The 27,500-nt window shown below is 39.9% G+C and overlaps 4 protein-coding genes across 4 annotated transcripts in view; 1 reads left to right on the forward strand and 3 right to left on the reverse strand.

Moving 5' to 3' along the window:
- Window positions 1-1,937: 1,937 nt before the first annotated feature.
- Window positions 1,938-5,360, reverse strand: hoxc8a (homeobox C8a). The gene is made up of 2 exons (XM_084479159.1): window positions 4,784-5,360; window positions 1,938-3,379 (listed from the first exon to the last, which is right to left on the reverse strand). Exons 1-2 carry the CDS (start codon window positions 5,217-5,219, stop codon window positions 3,063-3,065), a joined length of 753 nt encoding a protein of 250 aa, XP_084335285.1. The 5' UTR covers window positions 5,220-5,360; the 3' UTR covers window positions 1,938-3,062.
- Window positions 5,361-9,434: 4,074 nt separating this feature from the next.
- Window positions 9,435-11,373, reverse strand: LOC311359188 (homeobox protein Hox-C9-like). Its single transcript, XM_084479171.1, has 2 exons — window positions 10,793-11,373; window positions 9,435-9,813 (listed from the first exon to the last, which is right to left on the reverse strand). Exons 1-2 carry the CDS (start codon window positions 11,361-11,363, stop codon window positions 9,569-9,571), a joined length of 816 nt encoding a protein of 271 aa, XP_084335297.1. The 5' UTR covers window positions 11,364-11,373; the 3' UTR covers window positions 9,435-9,568.
- A 4,864-nt stretch (window positions 11,374-16,237) lies between these two features.
- The window catches only part of LOC311360159 (uncharacterized protein), a gene marked incomplete at both ends in the record, with an annotated part of 91,920 nt that continues 80,657 nt past the window's right edge, over window positions 16,238-27,500 (forward strand). Inside the window, one exon of the mRNA XM_084480254.1 lies at window positions 16,238-16,446. Coding sequence (XP_084336380.1) covers window positions 16,238-16,446 — 209 coding nt within the window. The remainder of the gene's footprint in view (window positions 16,447-27,500) is intronic.
- hoxc10a (homeobox C10a) lies at window positions 18,489-21,499 on the reverse strand (the record flags this gene model as incomplete). Its single annotated transcript, XM_084479874.1, has 2 exons — window positions 20,743-21,499; window positions 18,489-18,766 (listed from the first exon to the last, which is right to left on the reverse strand). The coding sequence occupies exons 1-2, from the start codon at window positions 21,452-21,454 to the stop codon at window positions 18,489-18,491; spliced, it is 990 nt and encodes a 329-aa protein (XP_084336000.1). The 5' UTR covers window positions 21,455-21,499.

The following is a 27,500-nucleotide window of genomic DNA, read 5'->3' on the forward strand; positions in this document are numbered from 1 at the left end:
GCCAATAAAGTTTACAGCAGGTACACTAAACTTTATTGTGGATGGCAGCCCTCGGAAGAGGCCCGCACATGCAATGGTCTGCCAATAGTGCTGGAGCAGTTGACAACTACAAACATATCAGACTTTAACTTTAACTGAATTTAATTCAGTTTGTCATTATGAACGCAAATCCATTATTATTTTGCATTGGGAAACCTCACACGATGCAAATTGTGTGAATAACAGGTGTTGACCGTAATGCATGATTTAGCCCTTGGAATCAAACGAACTGATCCAAGAAGACTTTTTAATTTCGCGTTAAATCAATTGGTCTGAGGTGCCTTCTGAGGTGACTGCTCTCCAACGTTTATTATAGGCTAATATTGCGCAATAGTGTCAGCGTATTGGTATTATTGGAAATTGAGGGTTTTGATAGGGCTACCTCAAATGTGGTAATATTCAGAAATGATACGTCCGTGGAAAAATACAGAGAACAAGTCGAGGACACATGAAAGAACACCAGTAGATCACCTCGATGCCTCTCTTTCATTAAAAGTATTGGAATTAAACATCTACGTGGCCCAAAATTGCAATAACGTATGCAGAGTGCAGAGCCAGGATATCAAAGGCAATGCGGCCAGCATTGCTAGCCGCATTGCCTATCATGTTTCGACTATCATGTTTTCAAAATAATAACAACTGCAAACTCGACGACAGCGCAACAGAGACAATGTCTCTTTGGATGAAAGCGGGTGTGCATAAAAAGTGTCGTGTAATTGCAATATTGCTTGACATCATTAAAATGATCCGTGACGGTCTCAGTCACAGCAGTCAAATGAGCGGTTTGGGCCAACATATTATTGACGTTGGTCTGCTAAGCTTGGCTGTTGCACTGTGCCCTCTTTTTTGGGAGGGAATCATTCTTACAGATCTTTTTTTAGATGATTAGTCTGGCAGTTATTAGGTGATTATGGAACTCGCGTGTCAAATTAACCAGCTTCTCATTGTTTATTTTATGAGTCTACAAAACACCACCAGTGTTATTGATCAGACTAGACACACGTAATGTGCACCGAGATACCTGCGCCTGCTCTCACGCGTTGATTCCAGTGCGTTGACGCAACCCAACGCTATGTAACTTGAAGTTGTACAAAAAAAGGGACCACTTCTTTCGCAACGGGTCTCTAGTAGGTCCTACCATTAGTTTTTAAATCATCATGTCGGTTAATTGTTATTATAAAACACCATGACTTTATTACAAACAATCTCAAAAGGACCCACTTCGCTTTAAGATTAATTAATAAAGCCTTAATTTTCCCCAGATAGACCTGTAAGAAAGCTTCTTATTAAGCGGATAAATCAAACGTCTTATGCTTTTGATAATATCCTCATGCTGTGAATTGAATCAAATAAAGTCCTTACAAGGCAAGGAAGATGATGCAATTAATAAACATGTTGCAGAACTGGATTTTTTTTATATCCAGATGCTTGGAGGAACGAGTGAAGTTTAGATATGGAAACTGCGCGCCGCGCTGGTAAGATCCAGCCTGCAAACCAATTATTGAAATGTGGAGCTGTTTAATTAATTTGCTATGATTATTTCTGTATTTCCTATGTAAGATATGAAGGCTATAATCATATTATTTGGCACCCACACCCTTGCTGCCCCGGTACCTGGTTTAATTATCCTCAGAGTTAACAGCGCATGAGGGTATTTCACAACAGCCTCATTATGGACGTTGTTGTCTCCAAGTTTGCTCATTATACCTTTTTTCTAGGTATGGATATAATTTCTCGCAGCACCCATGGCATGAAAAATAAATTACAATGAAACGAGAGTGTGAACCATATTGTTTATTTGTGACTTTTACATCAACAGCAATGGCGAAGACACACTATTCTGTTTTTCACAGGAAACACCAAAAACGAGCATACTTTTAACAACAATATATAACAAGACATACATGTTGATTATATTCAGTGCAAAACAACTACGCTATATCACCAGCACATTAAAATAAATGTCCTTATTTTAAAATTGTTGTATTTGTAGCAGTATCATTATAGGTACACATTTGTGTGCGTTTAGGCAGTCTTAGTTGTTGGGGGGAAAGGGTTTGATCAAAACAGAGCAATGCATAAACTTCTGAAAAAGCAAAGCTCTGTTATTAGGTAGTGCCGCGGTACCGTTTCTCCAAACGCTTTGCTTGGCTTTGAGCTAATTGTCTTCCAAAGACATAGAAATTGTCATCAACAGGTGTATCGGGTAAGTACTACATACATATATAACTTAGTAATACAAGGTCATATATAACACTTTAAAATTAAACCATATGAAATCTCTATATTCAGAAATCTCTATTGCAATTTCCCCAGGTTTAGGTAGCATCAAAGGATTTCAAACGATTGCATTTCCCTGGTAATCCTAGAAAAAACATCTGAGGAACTAATGGCTATCTTTGTCTAGGCCACTCACTTAAAAATGAGACTCAATAATAATACAAATAATATTAATAATAGTACTAAGAAATGTTTGTAGATCATACAAAGACCTAGTGGTCAATGGATAAACTGTCAATGCTCGAATGACGTTGAAGATTTATCACAAAGTAAAGCCCACAATTTGCTTAAAACGCTGCAAGGCAACTGTTTTCTGACTATATCGGCCTATGACGTCCTTCTTTTGTGAATGGGCTATATATTTATTTACAAACACGGATGGACATTGGTCATATCTTCATCGTGTTGTGGCTATGCTTTTAATGAGGATATTAAATGTAAATATGATGAAGTAGCCAAGCCATTTCCCATTTTAAACGTGCGTGTCAATTAACCTTTGAGGCAGGACCTTACTTCTATCGAATGCAGCCACAAGTGTGCGAATGGAAGTCGGCAAGGTGTGTCCGGATATCTGTTAAGAGGAACGAAATTTGCTCTCTATGCACGTAATAACAGTGGTTCCCACTTTACTAAATCAAATGGTGGTCATAAAGTTAGAGCTCTCACACTACTTCTAGCTCATTGTCGGTTTATGGGACCTCTTTTTCTCTATTTCGGCCATATAACAATAAAACACCATAAAATCACTCCTTGGTCTCCTCTTTCTCTTCCGCTTCTTTTTCTTCAGCCTCGTCCCCTTCACCGTCCTCGTTGGCCTCTTCTTCTGCCTCGGCTTCGGCGTCTCCTCTTTGACCCGGAAATTTGTCTTTGTTATTCTCCTTTTTCCACTTCATTCTTCTGTTCTGAAACCAGATCTTCACCTGGCGCTCAGTGAGGCTCAGGGCGTGGGACACTTCGATGCGACGCTTGCGTGTTAGGTAAGGGTTGAAGAGGAACTCTTTCTCCAGTTCCAGAGTTTGGTAGCGGCTATAGGTCTGCCTTCCGTTCCGTCTACCTGGGGCTTAAAAGAAATAAAGCTAGATTAGTTGTAATGACAAATACTGCATCTATACGTTCACATTGCCTCGTCTCATCGCGTGGACGATGCATTATTTACCAATATGAATGATTTAGCTAGATGGATTGCATGGAGAACTTTTATTTTAATTGTATTTTTTAAAGCCTATTAATGCAAATAAACGCAGCACCGTAATTTATATGCACATAGGCCTATGCCAAAGGTGCATATAGCAGCAGTCCACTGTCTGGGACTATCTCAAATCGTTACTTATTTGTACTAATTTGCATATGAAGAGGTGTTAGTAAAGGGGCATATGCTGTCAACAGCATTGACAGCCAATAAGCAGTTGTCTTTTTGGTTGAGTGGGGTTATGACACCCAAACCATACATCTATTTGACAAATATCATTTAACTCATAATGGTTTTTGTTTTTCAACTTCGATAAAAAATACGATTTACGTTAATATATATTTTCTACGTTTAAATATAGGTTTGATTAAACGCACATATAGATTCAAACATAGACACACATTCGCACAAACACAAACTAATAAAAAACAACAATAGAGATAGGGGAAGGTGGTCCGAAAAGGGAAATAAATCTGATATATGTAGCTCTACACTAATACGCTGTGTGTAATAATATCTTTGTGCCCAAAGCAGACAATAGACAATGAAAGTAATGGATTATACTTGCAATGGCTTTCTTATTATAGCAATAGGTCTTAGTCACATCTTAAGGCCCACGAATCCCTACAGCCTCTTAACCCTGTAAGTAAAGGACCAATCTTTAACGTCCAACCCAGAGGCATGTGCACCCTATTCAACATAACATGTTAATTTTTGGGGCAAATATTTTGCACGTGATTAATAATGACCTTAAAGATGTTTAGTTATGGAAGGTGGCGGATACCAATGTCATTGGTGGCGATTTGAGTGTGACTTGCTGAGGCTAACGGTTCAATAATGGGTGCTTATACCTGCTGTAATGTTCTCGTACATTCGTGTCAGGGAACAACATAGACTATAGAACCAACCATAACAAGTGTACACTGCATGCATTAACTTAAATACCCATAAACATAGTTATACACCCCCCCCCACACACACACACACACACACACACACACACACACACACACACACACACACACACATACACACACTTATATCTATAAATATATATCTATAGAAATATAGATATAGATACACACACACACACACACACACACACACACACACACACACACACACACACATACACACGTACAAACACACACACACACACACACACACACACACACACACACACACACACACACACACACACACACACACACACAACACAGACTGAAAACGTGCAACAAAAGTGCGAATAATAGTAAGAAATTATATAGTTCTGACCGTGGGGTCTCATCCAAGGAAACATTAGACTGGGAGAGGAGTTTTGATTTAAGTGGCCCTGTCCTTCTCCGGGGTTAGAGCTGCTCGACGATTTACAGTCTGGGTATTGCGCGAGGCTTGCGTCTTGCTGGGTACCATAAAGCGTTTGCCTCGGAAGGGCTTCGTATCCATAAAATTTCGTTGCGTCTCCGTGGCAAGCAAGGGCGCACGGGTTCTGCTGGTATCCTGGGTTGGAGATTCCCGTGGTTCCGTGATGGAAAAAGTCCTGCACATGATGCGATGGGTGCTGGAAGCCCGGTGCGGCTGCTCCGGGTCCGTACACCAGCGTGTGGCTCCGGGCAACGCTTTGTGGAAACCTGCAGTCGTAGTAAGTTGGCTCCAATGATTCGCTGCCTTTGTATTTGGAAAAAAGGGGATTAACAAAATAGGAACTCATGTTTGGTTTGCATCAAGTAGACGATTCTCTCGCAGAAGAATATCTCCTTTAGGATGACGGCAGCCTTTTGTTTAGATCCCAACTCGCACACAGCACAGGCATACAAACCGGAACTAAGAGAAACGCTGCCCCTTTGGACAATCTATAGCAGCTCACACTCTCACAGCAGCCTTTCCTATCGAATTTCCCTGATAATCTTTTGTGTTATAGCGTTTACAGGCTCAAGCCCAGCATGGCATGTGCTATGATGTGCGATAGCTAAGGATAAATCTGGATTGCTCCACCGTCACAGTCCCAGACGCTTCTCTTTGCTCTTTTTCTTTTTTTTGCATCCACCCGACAGCCCCCGCCAAATCACCCCCCCCCCTCCATTCCCCCCTCCCTCCATCTTTACACGAGCGGTCAGAAGCGGGCCTGCACCTTGAGAGGTCCTGCGCCCCAGCCGAAAACCCCAAGAGGATATTTGTTCGTTTGTAATGATTGCTAGAAGTAAATACATGACAATGTTATATCCAATTAGCCCCATAAACAAACAGGTCTTTACATGGAGAACCTCCAACGGCCCTATCATACACAATGCAGCGTTTCACACATGTTTAGATAACCAACAATCCTTAGTTGTCATATTTGTATATCTTGAATAGCCTATAGTCTTATTGATATTTCAAGTGTTATACTACTGGACCTTAAGAAGTTATTGAACCTTTTGTCAGCTACATATCAACAGGCAACCAGTAGGCTCCAGGCCCATAGAAATGTTTTTTAGTCCAACAAAAAAGCGTTGAAGCAAACCGCAGTTAACTTAAAAAACGAGAGCCTACGTGCAAATGACCTTATAAAATCATAGAGTCAGGCGCTCCGACCGTTGTAATCGTGCAACGGTTAAATACACTTGCACCGTGCGCTGTAAAACACAGACACACGCAAATATAAACACGACCCCTAATACTAGCTGCCACTTACTGACCCCGTAAAACCTACGAGGTAAAGTAGTAAATCTCCCGTGTGGAGGAGTTCATAAAATTGTACATTGGAGGTTTAGCCTACGTATAGGCTATCGGTGGACGAGATCCTCGTTCAATAGCTGTAACCTTTTACTGTTTTACAAAATGTTCCAGAGTGGGGTCTGTGGTGTTACTTACAACTATTTGGCCGATATCATCGTAGAATAAAAAAGAGTGCACCAAAGTAAATTAGTATTGAAAATTCACACTCTATAGGCCTAACTATGGAGGTGGCCAGCTGTCCAGTAGGCCTACCGTCTTGTCTGGTAGTTGGTTTGGATATATCAATGTTTATGGCCTATTATTTTACCTTTCTCCTTATATTGTATTGTAAGTCATTATTATTAATCATCATGGGTTATTACTGTTATGCCTAATATTATTATTGTTATTATAAGTTGTATTATTATTATTATTATTATTATTATTATTATTATTATTATTATTATTATTGTGGTTGTTGTTGACATTATTATGAAGTATATTGTTATTAGTAGTAGTAGTAGTAGTAGTAGCCAAGTAGTAATAGTAGTAGTAGCCTAGCAGTACCATTAGTGCTATAAGTGTAATTAGAAATAGACAGTATGGCTATTTTGGTGCTTTTAAGGTGCTATGGAATTTAATGCTGTATTTTATTATACTTTTTACGAACAACATTAAAGTGCCGTGTTTAAACAACTGTATGTGTTGGGCTGATTGGTTCTATCAAACAATTGAATGTGCTGGCTGTTATGTCGATCAAAATAAATGATAAAAAGAAGAAGAAAAATATCATCATCATCATCATCATCATCATCATCATCATCATATTTACGCGCCTAGATTCAACTACGCAGAGGGTAGATTTCTTGTGATTAGCCTATAGGTTCTTATTGTGATTATAAATAGATTTACTGATAAAAAAAATAATTGGTCAATTGACATGAGGGAGATTTACTTAGCCGTACCTTATCGTTAATAACCATTCTAAAGTCAGATCATATTGGGCCTATACGCCACTAAGCCTAGGCCTATTTAAGGGGATCTGTTAGAAACACAATAACAATAGCATTTATCTTCGCGAGATTAAAATGAAAAAAAGATTGTTATCATCATAATTATTATACTATTATTTTATTATTATTATTATTATTATTTTTATTATTATTATTATTATTATTATTATTAGCCTAAAACACAAAGCCAATGAAACATAGAAGTATCACGAACATGTGCTTCGAGTTGGTCTGCTCAATTTCAACAGCAGAATATTACTAGATAGCGGATGCCTGTATTATAATTTGGTCAACGTTAGGTTGCTCTTGTAAATATCCTTATAGATTCTGTGCGAGCTGGTACAAAACATGGACCAACAGCGTCATCTAGCGTTGAGTCTGATCCCTAACACACAGATTCTACAAAACACAGGCCCCTGTATGCCTGCAGGCATGTTCAAGACATCTATGATTCGAACTAGGTCAAATCAACCCAAAATGTGGAAATCAATATATGTATAGGCCTACGTTAATTATTATTTTATTATAAATTATAAAGTATAGACTATAGGCCTATGTTTGTAGGCCAAACGCATCTCTGTATTAAGCTTGGTGTAACTGTGTGCTACCTGCTCAAATAGGATAGTGAGCGTTATAACCATATCTACTGTGGCTCTGATTACTAAAAGCCACTCGCGTGGTGAAACACACGGGCAGCAGCCCACCAGGCCACCCCTCCCTAACGAAACCTATATGGTTGTGCTTTGAACCAGTGCACCACTAACGTCCATTAAAACCATAAAGTAATTTAGCCCAGACGTCTAGCCGGTTAGTCGAGTTTGCTTTGTTCGTCTGCATTTGAGACAAACAGCCGTGCTCCAACAGGGCTGTAAAACTAGCATTTTTGTGCTTGCAGTGCGGAAATGCAATAGATTGGCTTTGGAAATACAACATCCTGTCTGCATTGTTTGCCACTACAACAAGGCAATCGAGGAAGCCATCCGAGGAAACAAATGTCAGAAATTTGAATTTTTTTCTCAACGCCGTATAGTTTGATCTCAGAACTTGATTAATATAGCTTTCCTTAAAAGCCGTAGACAGACTTTTTAGATTTCCAGGCTCTACGATTAGATGGTATTATGAGAATATTCCACATTTATTAGATCAGTTTATGGTGCGAATTAGAAGGGGACGGATCTGCTAAAATATTAAGGCATATATTTATACAATTAGACTAAACTATTAAAGCAATATTATAATTAAAGCAATAGGCCCGAGTGTGACAATGAGAACAAATAACGTGAGATAGTGACATAATTACAATTATGAAAAAATGTATTGCTATAACATTCTGTATAGGATTGAATGTATCTGTGTTCACCATTTATTTTTTATCATATTTCTCATCCCTAAAAAGATGCAGAGTTTATGAAAGGAAATGCGACAATGCAGGGCTTTCTAATTAGACTAAAGCTCAGTTTGTGACAAAATATACATGTTTATTGGTATTATAATGTGCATGCTTTAAATACAAAACTGCCGCAACACTTTCCCAAGGTAAAATGGGTTAGGAAATCGACACACACAGAGCGTCGACCTCTAGGCCCATGCGGGACGTCCGGAGAGACGCCAAGAGAACAGCGAGGAACTCAAGAAAGTTATTAAATAAAAGGCATTTAAGGCAACAGCATATTCACTCGTGTCATTTTGTAGCTCACGATTTATTCAATGTTGTAAGAGGTTAATGAACAGTATGGAGGCCTGGAAAACTGACACAAAACAAAGATAGGCTAGGTTACATTTTTATATGTATTATTTGTCAGGGGCAAATTTCTACATTGAAGCACAATTTGTTTCTAGACATTAACATGTAGGCCTATCACAAATCACGAGATAGACAAGTCCAACCAATTCAATATTTCTGTACAAAATACTACGACTACATAAAAAAGAGAAATAATGGGGAAACAATAATCAACAAGTTCACCTGAACTTTATAAATTATACACTAATGAAATTCTAAACGATTCAAGTATCCCCTCTCTTGTTTTTCATGTTTAATATCCAAAACTGTATTAATTCCCTTTGTGTTAAAAGTGAAACAAATAAATTCTAATTAATTGTAATTTTTACTCTAAAAACTAGTCTTTTTTAAGAGCTTCACAAGTATGAGTGCATTGAAAGCCTATATATATATATATATATATATATATATATATATATATATTGAGCGTCAAATGGGCCCGACGTCGAGCTGAACCCAGGTCCGACCCACGGCTGGAAGCAGAGAGCGGGTCGCCTGTGTGTGTGCTGTCCATGGGACGCCGGTGGGGATACAGGTGGTATTTTCTGATTATGTCCATTGCTGCCATTATGGCTCCTTGCGCTCGGTCTTCTCTTTGTTCATTTTCTTCATCTTCATCCGCCGGTTCTGGAACCAGATCTTAACTTGCCTCTCCGTCAGGTTCAGCACCCTGGCGACCTCGTAACGGCGGTCCCTCGTGAGGTACATGTTAAACAGAAACTCCTTTTCGAGCTCCAGAGTCTGGTACTTGGTGTAAGGACATCGCTTCTTCCTTGTGGATCGTGCGTGTATCCAGTTTGCCACTGGGTTATCTGCGGGTAATGGAAATAAAGCGAGGCAAAGAGTTAACTACAAAAACACACTGATCACACTTGAGGTAACAATGAGCCTGTGGGACAGCAGGCATCCCTCTGGAAGCCTGGTGCTCTGAAAATAGAAATGTATTAAATAGGCCTACACGTCAAATCTCGAGCTGCAACATTTAGAGAATACAAGGGATCAAATGTGCAACAAAAGGCAATTTTGGGTGACTTCCTATCTACACAATGTGGGCCTATTACGCCCCTGATTATCCGTCGCTGTAGCTTCTAACACCGTCGTAAAATAGTCAATGCACATATTCACTTTATTGGCCAATAAAACGGCCAGTGGTTCAAGCCTTTACAGGTCCGCACTGAGGTCCTCCAATATGTCGCTAACATTCCTCACAAGAAGCTTGGAAGAATAGTGGATTAGATTTGAATGAAGTCATAAGAGGCAGACTTTCTGATAGTGGCTGACACATTATGCTCTGCAATGTTCCGTTGTTGCTGTTTACGAGCCTGCAGTGGGAAGTTGTAACCTAATAAAACTGCGATGGGACTGTAGCTTACTATTTGAAACATGCTTATAGGCCTCAAAGTTGTCAATAACAAAATACATCTTCGAAGGTCAAAACCACATTGAACCACAAATTGTTTCCCCAATGAATATTCAAAATGAGTTGGACTCGATCCTTATGTAAGGTCCCTATTTCAGAATGTCTCACATCCTCACCAAGAGCACTTGTTTTCCGTATCCATGTTTACAACCTTCTCTTTTATAGCCCTATAGGAGCCTACTAGCGTTTGCCTTTTATAGTTGTTAAAGCTACCCCCAAGCAAAGGAGATTCAGAGGACAAGTAACAAGGAAGCGAAAGAACACACCCAGAGATCACTTTATGATAGACGTTTGTAGTAAAGAAACACAGGCTCCAGGAAACAGGAACCAACACAGGTTTGTGAGGAAAAGAGGAATAGGCTTGAACTTACTGGGGTCTAGCTCTGGTTTCTGGTCCTTATGTTTCCCCGAAGCAGCGAGCTCCGCTGCGGGAGAGGGGAGGTCCTGGTGCGTCTTGTCCCGCATGTCACCGCTGGAGCAGCACAGATAATCCGTGTAGGTGCGTCCGTTAGAGCCGGGGCATTCACCCGTTCTGTGCTCCTGAAAGGCGTCAGGCTTTATCCCGTAATGTCTGTTGTTCGCCGGATACCCGTGAAAAGGCATGGCACCGGATATCGGTTCCAACCATGAGCGCATATATCTTGAGTCTGTTCCTAAATGAGGTGGGTGACTGTATGGATGGTAAACCATCGAAGGCTGGGAGTGTACAGGGGTCCAGGAGGTAGAAAAGACTGCTGGTTTCGGTGCGAAGCTGCAGGACGGATAGTCAACACACTCCGCGACCAGGGAAGTCGGACGAGGGCCGGCCGGGTGCGAACCAGGCGCCGAGAACCGAGGCGCGAGGACATCCTCGTTTTCATGGTTGATCAAGGAATCCACATAATAATTACTTATGGGACCCGTGGTCGACATGGCGAAGCTTCCCGAGCCTTTTACATGCATCCGATTATTATATGGCGTGTATGTGTACTTTTTGTATCTACCATAGAACAATCAAGGCAGGTAATTATTCCCCAACGCTTGCCTCGCTGCCATTGGCTGCCTCGCCAACACGTGATTATACGTGATTATATTTACCCTCACAGACATTCGTACAGTGGATCAATGCGCGAGATTCCCTGCAACGCCAGTGGTCGTGAATCGGATTAAAGAATCTGCTCTTAAAAGTTACCTTGTTAGTTGGGAACGAAATACGAGGTAAATTCAACAACAATGTATAGAAATATTTGGCGTATCTTTAAGGAGATGTCGCATCTTCACAGACCGACGCACACTTGGCTCCGTCTCTATACGCTTGCAGGGCACTATTTGATGATGTAATCCATCTCTGTCGTGGTGCATGTGATACAGTATCGAACTGCTTACCTTCTAGCTTTGGTGATTATATCTATTGACTTTGTGCGTTTAAATAATATATTCTCTATACTAATGTAGGAATGTACTGCTTATTTCTCGATACATTGCATCAGAGTAGATGGACAAAACGGCCATAATATAGCGACGCACTGTTTGAAAGTGGAACAATTGTTCAAATACTTATCAGGCAGAAATTATTTGAGAGGAGCTTCTTGAAAAGCAGCCCACTTTATCCAGTTAGTGGCCTTGGGTGTTTTTTTTTATGTTGTTCCATAAATGTTTCACGAGGATAATTTGATTGATCATAAACGTGTCGTTAATAGAACCTCTCTTTAGTTCTTAACTGAACGTAAAATAAACACAGTGATATCAAGTGATATCAAGATAGGAAACAGTATTACTGCGCGGTAGAGACGTCAAATGATCTGCTAAAATCCAAGAGTTGTAGCGCTATTTTTGAAAATAACCTATAGGTTGTTGGGCGAAACTGGGAAATAGATAAGGGTTTTTATAGATCACCTTCAAAGCGTTCTGCATAATAGCCCGAAATAAGGAAAGAGCATACTGGCAACAATTACAATTTATCCCCAAAACGGAATAACATGCATAGTGGTTCAATTTGTTACAGCAGGTACATTTGAAACAAAAATCAGTCCCTGAATACTAGTGCACTGAGAAAAAGTAATGTTCTTTAGAAATATTGACAGGATCAATCCAAATATGGTCCAGGCCGACTAATGTCTTCCAAACTGATCACAATGAGGTAACCTGATGCTTATCGTTAATGCATATGTATCATCAATAGATATTGATAGGTGTTCTTAATTATATGTAATAATTGCCATAAGGACATAATTGCCACAATCCGCCCCCCCCCCCCCCCCCCCCCCCATCTATGCGCTCTCTCTCTCTCTCACACACACACACACACACACACACACACACACACACACACACACACACACACACACACACACATACACACACACACACACACACACACACACACACACACACACACACACACACACACACACAATCAAAATCACATTGACACACAGAAACACTCAATCCCAAATACATTTCTTTATGTCTGGTATCGGCAGTTATACTGCAGTTTCTGTTACAGACAACTAACCTGAATAAATGTCTCCTGATATGTCTGTCGACGTTTTCCTCCCAATGAGTAGCAGTGTGGAGCTTGTGATGTTCTACCATGCAGGCCAATGCCACTGACAGATGAGGCGACTATCTCTTAAAGTAAATTAGAATATGCACGGCGTTGTGCGACATAGCAAGGTTTACATATGTGGTTTTCAGTTTTAAACAATTGAGTTGACAAATATCAGTTATTTCATTATTTGATGTTTTTGCCACCTAAGTTCTGCGCACTTCTTAGGCAAAAGCAAACTACAGAATACCTGCTTGACTGATTTGAACATTAATATCTATAGTTTATGTATATAACCGTGTTAACGTAATATGTGAACCTATGCGGTTGAAGTTCAGCTGATATGTTATCGACTATACACGCTCATCAACAGTGACTTTGTATTTGAGGCGTTGAGGTTATATTGAGCGAATGGTTCAGTCAAATTGTATTATAATAATAAACACAATATTTGAAACCAAATCACTAAATATTGTTTTAAGATTAGCTTCAAGTCAATCTTTTGTTTGTTTATTAAAAGGCTGCCTGCAGCTTTTACAAACCACTTGTGAATAGTTTGTTTATTTATTAGTTTTTGTTGTGTAAATACACTGTTGTGTAAATACACAATATGTTTTCACTTCAATCCCGGTAAACACGCCTTCATAGGATAATTAGCTTGGGCAACTGCTTGGCGTTCATAGCCAACTACAACTAAAATATGGCAGATTATGGTGAATATAGAAGAAGGTACATGGCCTAATTATGCAATTACTGTCTAACGTAGGCCTATATGGTTAATCATGTGCGATTCACAGGGCTGCTCTAACCTGCACTGCTTTTTGATTTGGTGCTTACAATTTTGATTGCATGCTTTGATGGTTCACAGCTAACTTGAAACCGCTTTACATGTCTGCTGAATGGCAACATTTAAACGTGTGCTGCTGGCAGCAGAATTGTTCCAAGAGTCACGAATTGCAACAGCATGCGCGCTGCTATTTATAGACAGGACAGGTGTTAATTTGTTGACTTAAGTTATTTAGTGGAAATGTGGTTGTGATATCTATTTTAATTCTCGATCGCTTGATCAGTCGCTGTCTATTTGGTGTAAATTAATTTGAAATAATTTAATTAAATGCAACAAAACTTAAAATGTTTGAATGTATGCACGATTAAGCGCGCGGGACAAGAAATCGAATGGCAGTTTTGTTTTAATATATCTGGCGTTCATATAGGATTCAACTAGGCTATATGTAGCCTCACAATAAGAAATAAAAAAAATTGGATCCAACAGAAACGTGTCTCTTTGTTGTTCATTTGGGTTTATTTGAGGTTTGTTACATTGACCATTGATTCCCTGTTCAAGTGCGTTCATTGCTTTAAACCAACGGTAAGGCCCCATATTTCAACAATATTTAAACACTTCGATGATTATATTGTAAGACCTAATACCTTCACTATATTGACCTGTATAAACAATGTATGCAGACAGTCAATATAGAATATAGTATCCCAGTACAACTGAACCATATTCGTTCCAAAGAAGATGTTGGTCTGGCGGACAATTAACCACTCAATGTTCCGTTCTCAATTTAAACACCTACGTTCAAATTAGGCTGCTTTGCGTTTGTTATTGATAGGTTTGGCAAATATAGGCCTAAATATTCAAACAAATCTAAGCAGACGATCCCACCCCCTTCCACCCTCCAGAAAGAACGACACGCAAACGTATGCACTTGGTCTGTAGAAATGTTATAGGCACAATGCAACTACGCAACACTATATACAAACAAAAATAAAATACCATCCTTATGGTTAATGTAGTGGAAAATTATGCGCATTTCTGTCAATGCAATAATACATACAAGGAATAACCTAATTCTAATAATAACTTTCATTTGAGAAAAAAAACATCCACGTTAGAATCGGCCACGCATTGATAAAAACAACCTGCCAAATCCAGCCACAATTTTTTGTAACAGAAATATGAAATGTATTTGATTGACTTGATATAAACCACTATCATCCGCACATCAACGACGAGACAATAGTCCTCAACGATTGGATGGACACAGCTTGTTGGAAATATGATGCAACAATGTGCAGTCATCAAGAGCCAGATAAACAAATTATTTAACCACTGCCAATAAGGAAAAAATGGGTCCTGTGCCATCACATTTGGAGGTCTGTCATCGGAACACGCTAGGGAGTATAGGTATGTTCTAGTAATCTCACATCGACCAATAAGCTTAAACAGAAGAAGGAAGAACAAAAGACCGCTGCTCCAGCATTTTGGTTCATGTCTCATCATGCCAGCCGTGGCAACACATCTCGAGCTGTTCCAAAGAGGTGGCTGTAAACGCCTATGCGCCACAACAAAGTGAAATAAATGGTTTTATGCCTATATGGTTTTAGGGTGAATCTGTGCAGTCTCCGCGTTTGTGTTCGCGGGGCTGTTTCCAGTGCTGTAAAGTCTTTGTCAGGGACGCATACCAGGGGGAGACAGCCATTCAGGAAGCTGAATGAAAGTGACTTTGGATTCCAGACGGACTCTTCCAGTTGTACTAGCGCTTAAAGGAGAAGGGGGTGTGAAGCCAGGAGGAAATGGAGCAATATAAACAACTAAATCTCCTAAAACAAACGGGCATTCAATCCCAAAAATGAAGGGTTAATACATAAATTGTTGAACAAAAACGTCGACAAATTAATCAATAATTACCATTCTTAATATTGCTTGGACTATTTTGGAAAGAAAACGTGTTATTTAGGAGTGCGTCACGCTAGTGTTGAAATCGTTAATGGACTACATTAATGAGTGTAGTGATATACTGATAGGCCTATTGCATATAGGTATAGAAGAATTGCATGATGCTTAAACATGCCTTCCATTCATATATGTTCTGCACCAATGTAAGATCTCATTTGGACTATTTATGTATAAGTTAACACACAACAGGTAATACAATGCTGCCCTTTCCTGCCGATACATGCTCACAAACTTGCATTGTAACTTTTTAAGTCAACGACCTTTAAAAATTAGGCCAACAGAGAACAGTTAACTCCATGCAACATCGTTGATTTAGTAAAAAAACATTTTGTGTGCTAGAAAACCTGGACAAATGGTCGAATAAAATATAGGAAAAAGGCATTCTATGGAAATGAACAACTGTTTACAAACATGCCTTACCTTTGCCTTCAAGCTAATTATGGAAGAATGCTGGTCCATATGCAAACCAATGTTTGGTTATCCAATTTATTTTCCTGGAACTAATTTCATGCTTTATAGAATAGATGACATTTGATCTCTCTCTCTCTCTCTCTCTCTCTCTCTCTCTCTCTCTCTCTCTCTCTCTCTCTCTCTCTCTCTCTCTCTCTCTCTCTCTCTCTCTCTCTCTCTCTTTCTTTCTCCCTATCTGTCTGTCTGTCTGTCTGTCTGTCTGTCTGCCTGTCTGTCTGTCTGTCTGTCTGTCTGTCTGTCTGTCTGTCTGTCTGTCTGTCTGTCTGTCTGTCTGTCTGTCTGTCTGTCTGTCAGCCTGTCGTCCACATGTCAATCCACCTATCCACTTCCTCTATATATATTCCATACTATTCTATTACGTTAGTCCATCTATCTATATCTGATACATTTCAAATCCAGTTCATTGCAACGTAGCCAGAAAAGCAAAATCAAACCAAAAGCCAATGATGAGAAGCAGTAGAGTTAGCCCCTGGTTGTTTACAACCTATTCTCATTCTGAGAGTGTGTTTTACAGCCCGCCACAAAATTCAGAGCTGAGAGGAAATCGTCTCTGTCCAAGCCCATACAGATCAGTTCATTTACAATGCCATTTGCGACCACTCCGGTGCCTAAGGTGTAATGCAAAGGAAATCGTGCCCTTGATGAAGACGAACTGACGTAATCAAGGCAGTTTCTTGTTGCCGAGCCAGGAAGCGAATCCCAACAACATGAAACTACCTGAACCACGTTTCAGTTTCCCGCAGAGGGTCTCTCCGTGGAAAGGATAATGGACGCAAAACAACCAGGGATTAGTACAATCCACCAGAAGTAAGGCAAGTACCACCACAAATATTTATTTTTTCTCCTTGACCAGAGAAGAGAACTATTTCTACCTCCTCGGCAATCTTCGCATTCAATCATATGGTTGTTTATGCAGCCAACTAATGTTGAACCATGAATTACAACATGACCGTTTGAAACACATTACTGCAACAAAAAAAAACATCGGAGACGGACACATTTAACATTGCTTCAAATCATGTATTTATCGCAGACCTATAAATATATTCGCTGCAAAAAAATCACAATTATTTGGCACCACGACATGAATCGATGACACCGACACGCACCGACAGGGCTCACGTGCCACCGTACCTGTCAAGCAGCTCCGCTGACAGATGGGCCATAGCCTAATTACGAAAGACAGAAAGAAACACATTTGGAATCTAAATAGAATATGTTCCTACCTTTCAACTTCTCTTGCAGATGCCTTTAGGGGGAAATTGTTTAATCCACGCAATCGCTGGTATGTTTTCCCGACGCACTCCCCCTTTGTTTATCCTCCATCGCCAACTTCCCCCGCTGCTATTGAGCTCCATAATCCGGGGTGGAAACGGTCGCTGCTCCCACTCGCGCGCCTCCTTGGATCCCGCACATTGCAGACTGTACTGTGTGGATTAGCCCTCCTCCACACACCTTTAAACGCATCTTTACTACTGCAGCACATTATATTTGCAGATCATAAAATCCACCCCCAACCCTTTCCAGGGCGAACCTGACATTAGGATTTTATGACCTTGACTTACTGTGGTCACCTGGATAATATTTAAATCAACGTTATGGTCTCCCACTTCTATTAAAAGTGCCATGATCTCCCTTTCTCATCCACAGTGTCTCCCCCACCCCCTCCCTCCCTCGCATTGCCAATAGGTCCGGGTAGCTATATGAGGGAAGGACACATTTGGCAATATCGTTCTACTTCCATTGCGTTTATTGTTTTCTGATTCGAATTGCGTCGTTGTATGCATGCAAATTACACATTTTGACAACCACACAGAAAATACGTTACATTATAACGGACCCAGCTGAACAAAAGCATCCATCAACACGAAATCCGGTATCGTGCCAAACTTATATATAACTACACTATACTATCCCCTCCACTTTGGGGCAAGGGCATTAAAATGACTTGCATTTTAATGTTGACATTATATAACATATATAATGATATAATGACACCCTCAATGTTTGAACTGATGGAGCGAATCAATGGTCCCAGGTCTTGAGTTGCAGTTTTAAATATCTGGTAGGCCTAATATCGAGAAAGGCACACTATCTGTATTTTTTAGTTAACACGTAGTTAGAATGATTGACTGAGTTAGTTTGGTGTAAACTATGTGTGTGTGTGTGTGTGTGTGTGCGTGTGCGTGTGCGTGTGCGTGTGCGTGTGCGTGCGCGTGTGAGTGTGTGTGTGTGTGTGTGTGTGTGTGTGTGTGTGTGTGTGTGTGTGTGTGTGTGTGTGTGTGTGTGTGTTTGTGCGTGCGATTGTGTGTGTTTTAAGTGTTCAACTGTAGTTGTAAATGGCACTGTGGTCCCTTTCTCGACTCTCTCTATTGAGCTTCTTGAGCTTCATGCGTCTGTTTTGGAACCAGATCTTGACTTGTCTGTCGGTCAGGTTGATACTGCGACTGATCTCAAGGCGGCGCTCCCGAGACAAGTACATGTTGAACAAAAACTCCTTCTCGAGCTCCAGCGTCTGGTACTTTGTGTATGGACAACGTTTCTTCCTTCCATTCTTTGCGTTTAACCAGTTCCCTGCTGCTTTTTCTGTGGATGAATTATCTGATGGAAGAGGAAAGCATGACAAATGGAGAGAGTTTAGAAAAATGCGATAGCTTTGCACACACTCCAACGTGTTTCCATCTCAAATGAAATATGTTACATTTGGCTCCTTATAAATGTACTCTCTCGTGTGATCACTTGTTGCCAACAGACGTTGAATTTGTTAGAATTATATATTCATCTTAAAATCACATCGACTACGATGTAATCCCCTTTGTGGGCAGCATCTAAATTAGCAGGTTTATTTCAAAATAACAAGACAATGCGACGCAATAAAACCAATCCACCTCTCAACGGGGGAAAAAACATCAATTACATCGAAGGAAACACAATCCTCTAGAAATGTTCTCACATTCGGTTAATATCTTGACTAAGATGCCGGCTCTTGGGGCTCATTTTACCCCCCACTCATGACAATAACAACGGAAGTGTTACTGTGCTACTGATTAACCTAATATGAGGACCCAGCGTGTTGTCTGCATTTAATAATTAGCAAAACATTTAATACAGCAATGTGGAATTAACTACACGCGCAGAAAGACACGCGCAGAAACGCACCCAAACACACACACACACACACACACACACACACACACACACACACACACACACACACACACACACACACATACTCTCTCTCACACACACACACACACACACACACACACACACACACACACACACACACACACACACACACACACACACACACATATATATATATATATATATACACACACAAATCCATTGAAATAAAAAAGTCTAATAATATAATTGTGCTTATATTCAACATTCATAAGGCACAGTATTATTTTAATAGTTGGATTATGGATTATAATTGAATTATATAAAATTATCAACACGGATTGCATTTAGGAATATAAATAACTTACAAAAATACAAAAATATATGTCTGACAATGAACGCTAAATTGAACCTCCTACTAAAATAAAACAAATCATTATACTGTATTATATTATACTACATTATACTATATATATATATGTACGTACGTAGGCCTACATGCATAGCCTCCTAGCATATAATATTAGCATCAGTAGTAGGCCTATTTGTTGTTGTGGTAAAATAATAAAAAAAAACGATATATTGGTGGCAATAAGCACAGCTCCAAAACGACACAATAATAATAATAATTAGCATTATTGTAATACATGGGCCTGGAATACATAACCTAAGATATAAATAAAAACATTTATATATGTATTACATTATTACATTACAAGTTACAGTTTACAGTAGGCCTACTAACAGTGCTTTTTATTTTGATCGACGGCCCCTGCACCGGGATATTGATGAGTCGAAATGAAATACGAGGGGAAAATATAAGAGATCTCGAAACATGCACTACATATGGGATCAGTGTGACACACAAATACAATTATTCCAAACATAGAACGAAGAATCCGCAATGAAATTTGACGGTCTGCATTTGTTCATGAATAGGCCCTTCTCATGTAGGCCTATTTAGGCCTACACATTTTTTACGTGTGGGCCACTGTTTAAAAAAAGGCTCAGAATCAAATACGTATTGGCCTAGTCTGTGTGTGTGTGTGTGTGTGTGTGTGTGTGTGTGTGTGTGTGTGTGTGTGTGTGTGTGTGTGTGTGTGTGTGTGTGTGTGTGTGTGTGTTATGTGTGAGTGTGGGTGTGGATGTGTGTGTGTGTGTGTGTGTGTGTGTGTGTGTGTGTGTGTGTGTGTGTGTGTGTGTGTGTGTGTGTGTGTGTGTGTGTGTGTGTGTGTGTGTGTGTGTGTTACGGGCGAACTTCCCATTGATTATCTTACCCTGTTACCTTGTGAAGTATCATGATAAAATAACACAATCAAACACCATGCGATTAATAACAAAACAATGCCTGGATAATGTACAAACATGTTGTATTTATCATATGTATTTTAGGATGATACAGGCTACAGGCCCATATGCTGAGCTGTTACATGCGTGCGCGGGGTTTTTACCTTGCAATTCTTCGCCGGAATTATCAGAATAGCTGTCAGTCTTAGCTTTCTTTCTGCTGTCTTCGTCCTCATTTTCTGACAAGTCCTTTGCTCTTTCCTTGTCTAATTTGTCACTGCTTATTGTTGATTCCACCTCTGAGTCCACAGATCCCGCCAAGTGGGTCAGAGCAAAGCCAGCTTGGAACTGGTCGTTGAGCTGAGGCCTGTCGGCATTGTACACCTGGGTCGCCTGGAAACGGTCGACCGGCGAGGCGGTCTGCTGGGTCTGGCGACTGTTGTCTCCAAGCCGGATGTATGTGGCTGACTCTGTTGTCCCTTTGGCTATGCCGCTGTCTTTCTGATAAAGGTAACAAAAAGCCTCTTCTTTCACGTTGCTCGCTGGAAATGAGCAAGGTTGTAAACAATGGGCAACAGGTTGCTCGTCCCTGCTAGTTTTGCAGCTCACACCCCAAGTGGCGATATGCGTGGACATGTAAGGCGCATCCTGGACGCCACTGAGTGCCATGACGCTCGGCGGTACCTCGTCATTTTTGGAGATGGGAGATCGTCCAACTTTCCCAATGTTTTTCATCATTGAATATCCGCATTCACGATCTGGATGGATGTACATTCCAGTGTTGCTAGAATAAACATCACTCCTGAAGGAAGATGATCCACTCGTTATAGAATCCATCAGGAAATTACTGGGTACTATATTATTCGGACATGACATTTTGCATTGGCAGTTTCAAGACAGTTTCTTTTGTGATCCGCTAGTGCGGGCTGCGGGTTTCTGCAGGAGAATAAGGACATTAGGATGCTGACATCTTTTGGGGGGTACAAATATCACTAACATAATTATGGATGCTAGGAGACGTGTCATGTGATTTTCAGACCAATAGCGGCTTGGAAGTGGCCTTGATGCTCCAGACTTCGGTGACGTCAACGCGGTCAAGTTGGTAAGAAGTGAGCTTTTCCGTGGAGCAAGAGCGCCATCTAGCAGCGAGTCGGCGACACGACGCACCGCAGAGAGGGAACAAAGGAGGACGGGAGGGTCGTTTTTCTCTGGTGTTTTTTTTTGTTATGTTAAGTATTTTAAATGTTCCACTGCGTTAAATTATAATTGTTGAGTAGTATTTGTATCTCTTCTTAATACCAGAGCCGTGTATAACTAGGTGAGTATAACAGTGTTTGGGCGTAAACATCGGCATAATGAGTTTTCGATGGATTTATTCCATTCATGCATTTTTTTAAATCGCCTATTTGGAGATATTTAAAGTAGCTTTGTGCATGTTGTATTATAGACAAGATATGAGTCTAGATGTCAAACTAGATTGATACGCTTTTAAAAAAATATTCACGCATCCTTCCCTAATCACATGATAGTCAAATTTTACCTAAAGTCTTCTATCTTTAAGAAACATATGTTCAACTGAGGTGCAATCAACAAATATCCCTATAGCGGCTCTTAGGCCTACATCATAGGCTATTTAACTATTTAACGTGACACGCTGAACAGGGGTAATTTTTCGGATTTGACTATTACTAGAACTATAACTTTCCCGGCTATATTTGAATTGCCAAAATATGCATGTAGGCATTAACGCATTACTATAAGATCATTTCGTTTAGGCAAGTTAATTGGTCTTCCTTCTAGATTCAGCGAGAGAATAAAAGCGTCGACTTTCTTTGCACGGTACCAACAACAGTAGCAATATGAGAAAATCCCATTATTATTCATAGTTTAACGTTGTCGGTCATGCTCATGGTGGTTTAATCGATAACTTTTAAGTTCAGTTTCAAGTGTTTTAAAATCATCAAGCGATTTGTTTTAAATATGGGGTTTAATATGCTCCAGGCGGGCTTAAGGGCGGTTAGGCCTGTCCTGTCTGCAACAAACCCAGGTCTGGTTGTGCCTTGATTCACCTCTGTGAACGAGCGTGTGTTATAGGCAGATACAATTTATCCCGTATTCCAAGAATACCCTAAGTGCGTATATTTTGAAAGCCAATCTTTAATACCCAGAGAATATGAATAATATCGAGCGCTTGTGATTACAGTAAGGAAATCTCTATCGATTGTTGAAAAGGCAATAGTAGAATTACAAGCAAAGAACATTGGAGAAGAGAGGAAAGCTGAAAATAATTACAATAGGTCAATATGTTTTGGGCAAATTTTACAAGTCACTACAATAATAGGTTAATAGTATCAACAAACATAATAATAATAATTCATGTTTGAAACGTGCTTGCGTAAATATGCAATAGGCCTATAGCCTAGTTATAAAGTAGAAATAGATTTAGAAATTGAAAAAAAAAAAATATGTCCTCATATTGTGTGTGTTATTCATGTTATTAACTGCATAACGGCGTATAAATGAATATATATAGTATATGAAGAAAGAAAATTACATTTGTGTTATTCACGAGGTTAACAATCTCACGTGTGTGTGTGTGTGTGTGTGTGTGTGTGTGTGTGTGTGTGTGTGTGTGTGTGTGTGTGTGTGTGTGTGTGTGTGTGTGTGTGTGTGTGTGTGTGTGCGTGTGTGTAAGGCGCGTACGTTACGCGTGAGTAAGTAAGCCTATATTTAATTTACCTTGTTCTATGGGAATGCCTGCTTAATAAAACATGAGATATGTATGGCCATTGTTGTAGATTTTTTCTGTAATTGCTTTGCATTTTGGTCGAAGTTGAACGCTACGTTGAATAAAGATAACATCCACTGTTTCTGTAGTCCCTCTTTAAAGTAAAGCTCATCACACGTTGGTTTCAATACAAAATCCACTCGTGATGGAAGGCACTATGACGACGTGACGCCACGGCGCTCACCTGGTCTGCAGCCGTCACGTTTCACACACACACGAACGCTGCTTTGAGTGGAAACCTTCAAGACAGTCTGTAGAATGCAATAGTCTGCAAGGCGTTTAAGAGCGAATTGGTTTGGGAATCATTTTTAAGATACAGGATTCACAGGGTTAAAAAATTACATGATTTACGTCAGGAATTGCAATATCAGTCACATTAACCTTTTTCTGCACATTTTCAGAAAAGGTTGGAAGGTCTAATCATTTAGTTGACATTAAACCCTGTACATCTCACTAATTATAACCGGTTTACCGACACATAGGGTACTATATGTCATATAAGGAGTTAGGAGCCTACTATAGGCCTACGTCTTATACTTCGAATGGATTTTGGTTGTTGTCTAAAGGCCTACTTCTTAAATAAATAAAGTAAAATCTGAATCCAGTTTCGAACTCTTTCCCCTTCATCCCATTACCCTAAAGCGGTCTCTGTACTGTTCACCAATTGTCTAATAGCTTATATAAAACATTAGGGCTACCTCCACCAACATGTATGCAGCGGTGTTCAGGCTGAAGAGTCCATGTTGGCACATGCTGCATAGATGCATATCAACGACGTGGCGGAAGGATCCGTGTGCACATGTTTGTAAGAGCATTTCAACAGAACAACACCTCACACAGACACACACGCAAATAAAAACACGAACACAAAAGTAGTCTACACACAACGTAGACACAATTGTAAAAAAAAAAAAAATGAAAAAGCGTATATTCTTCACATTTGTATTTAAAATATATATTTAGGCCCAAGCTTTTATACACCATTAGGCAATATACTGTCATTCCATAGGATGTTCTGCTTTCTGTGCTTTTCATTGGAAAACAATATAGGCATACAGGCCTGTATATATGCTTATATTAACTGCACACCTCCGTAAAAGATGTAGACCTATTTTGGCTTTAGGCTAGGGCCAACAACATGATTAAACGGTGGATCCTCGTCGATTTTGATTAAGGCTACAACACGTTTCAACTGACACGATCACTCAAACAAATAAAATAGAAAAAAAACGATTTTGTTATTATTAAAAACGAAATTTGTTGAGTAATTTGACCTAAACGATTCATATGCATGCCGGGCCATGGTCAGGCAATCCTCGTGTATGTAGGCTAAATTAATGGTAGACCAAATACTAAAAATAGTTATAACATTATATAAAAAAAACTCAACTTAAATTAAGGTATAGTTGTTGCTTCGTTTGCATGCATGTTCGATGCGTCCCATTTGGAGATTCGTTTTTTTTTTTTTGTTGTTTTTGTAAAAACAACCATTGAGCATTGACATTGACTCGATTTTGAAGAAAGAAAATAAATAAACTCTAACTTCTCAACCGCAATTAGCCTATATAATAAACAAATGTAGGCGTATAGCCTTGTTGTGTGTGTGTGTGTGTGTGTGTGTGTGTGTGTGTGTGTGTGTGTGTGTGTGTGTGTGTGTGTGTGTGTGTGTGTGTGTGTGTGTGTGTGTGTGTGTGTGTGTTATTAGCCTACTAACTACAATTTAAAAGGATACACAATTACACTTAGTGTGGGATTGGATTTCCCACAAATATAAAACAAAAATATCTGTGTTCGTTTTAAATTGGTTGTCAAAACGAATAACTTCTATTTCAAACACTGGAAATATATAGGCCTACTATAGTAGTATAGCATGAATCACATTGCATTATTGTTGAAATACAAAGAATCCGACTGGAGCCCTATCGAATATCTTCAGTCAAACCAACGACTGCAGCTTTGCCAGAAAATATACCTATCTTGCGATTTCCTGGTTGGTATTTTAAAAACCAAGAAGTAGAAATAAAATATTGTCAAACCGAGGAAATCTTTGCTGTCCACTTGAGAAGAAAACGTCACATGCCAGTGACGTTGGACGTTGGAGAAATTCATCAAATGATCCACGTCATCGGCCCAGGGCCAAGGTTGGTGGGCGTGACAAGAAAAGGCTCCTAGCCTTGATCTCGTCCAGCATGCATCCCCAACCTTTTGTCCAAACATCCCCCTTTCCAGACCACAAGGTTCAGTGTACCAATTTGCCCAAGCGCGCACGATAAGAGAACCCTGCACAACGCTTGTCCTGAAGGTATTGGTGAAAATAAACCCCAAAACACATAGATACTGAGCGCTTAAGGCTTGTACATCAAAAACATCTGCGCCGTCTACAAACTGAACCGGAATCGAACCAAAAAAAGATATGAAATTACATATTTTTTTAGATTAAGCGGAATGGCTATGTTATAAGATGTCTAAAGTAGAACTATATACATTTTACAGGGACTATAAAGGGTATTTACTGGGTGCACTAAAGCAGCAGAGTAACTTGCTGTAGTTTAATGTGTGGGGTCAAAGTTGGTCTCTCTGCACATTCCTTATTCCTTTCTCAGTCTTTCTCATTGGTCCATTATTGAACTGCACACATTTCCGGGCTAGAGGGATTCCTTGATTGCCATTTATTGCGCCGGGTTAAAGGTGAAGGCCTTGACATTATGGAAGTTCAAAGACTACATTTAATTGTGAATTGCAATACACAAGTGCGATCATTACAAATGTTCCTGAGAACATTTACACACATAGTGAGACAAACCAAACGCCCGAAGGTTATATTTTAAAGTGTATGTATGTGTGTGTGTGTGTGTGTGTGTGTGTGTGTGTGTGTGTGTGTGTGTGTGTGTGTGTGTGTGTGTGTGTGTGTGTGTGTGTGTGTGTGTGTGTGTGTGTGTGTGTGTGTGTGTGTGTCAGAACACATTGGAATAAATAGACTACAAATTAGTATATCCGTGGAACTTGTTACTATCGCTTACCAAATAAACCAATTAGTCAGAGCTAACTTATGACCGGATAAAGGCTTTAGGGTCATGTAAAACGAAATAAGTCGTTTCACAGGGTCCATTATTGGCTTACGGCGAACGGGGGGACACATAATTTGAAGCTCTTTTTTTCACACGAGACTGATTCACCAGTGGTGGCCTTGTGATATTGAAGGAGAATGAGTTTGACGTTGTAGACTGCGTGGGACGTGATGCTGTTGGAAAACACTTGGACATCCAGTCGGACTTGTTTACTATTTACTGCGGAAGTGAATGCCATTCCTCGGAACAGACGGTGCAATTAAGAGAAAAAAAACAGCCATTTAGTGCCTCTGTCTTTATGGCAGTGTCTAGACTACAAGAGTGGCGATTCCATTTAGTGGGCACTAAAATAGGTTATCATTGCACGTTTTCCTTCATTTGTCCAAGCTTAGACCTGCTACTATTGCATGGATTTGAATACTAAATCTTAACCATGAATTAATCGTGCAATGATGTCTAGGCCTAATATTTAAGGAGCCAACGCATAACAATTGTAGGTATTTCCAATGCACCTAACAAATCCACGGCACAGCTGCAGTGGTTGGAAAGTGGCAACTGAAACGCACCAGGGTAAATTGATTCCTAGCCTGTGCCTCTCTCTAAAAAGCCCCACTGCACCGCATCAACAATAACAGCCCTAGCGTTCAACTGCAAAAACAACAATGCACAGATCAAGTGCAGTATTTGTAGCTATACGATAATATAAAGAAAACACAAACACTATTCATTTGCCTATATATTTGTTTATTCCATATGTATTCTTATATTAATGATACACAGCCCGAAAACATTTTCCTCTTCTCTGAACACAAAAGCACCAATGTTATTATACGCAAATAATTTAATGGCTTGCATTAAAGCTGATATGGTTGCAAGGGCAGTGTGATGGGGATATAGCAGCAGGGTAGGGAAATTGCCATTTTTACATCGACCTATTTACAGTTATGAATGAGTGCATTTGCATAGGCTAATCTGTACATGGGATACTTTTTCACAGATTCAATCTCACAGTTATGAATGGCAACATACCGCCTGTAATGTCTTATTGTCCATTATCTGGTAGAAA

This window comes from Micromesistius poutassou, assembly GCF_964030765.1.
Source record: "Micromesistius poutassou genome assembly, chromosome: 15".
NCBI classification, from domain to species: domain Eukaryota; kingdom Metazoa; phylum Chordata; class Actinopteri; order Gadiformes; family Gadidae; genus Micromesistius; species Micromesistius poutassou.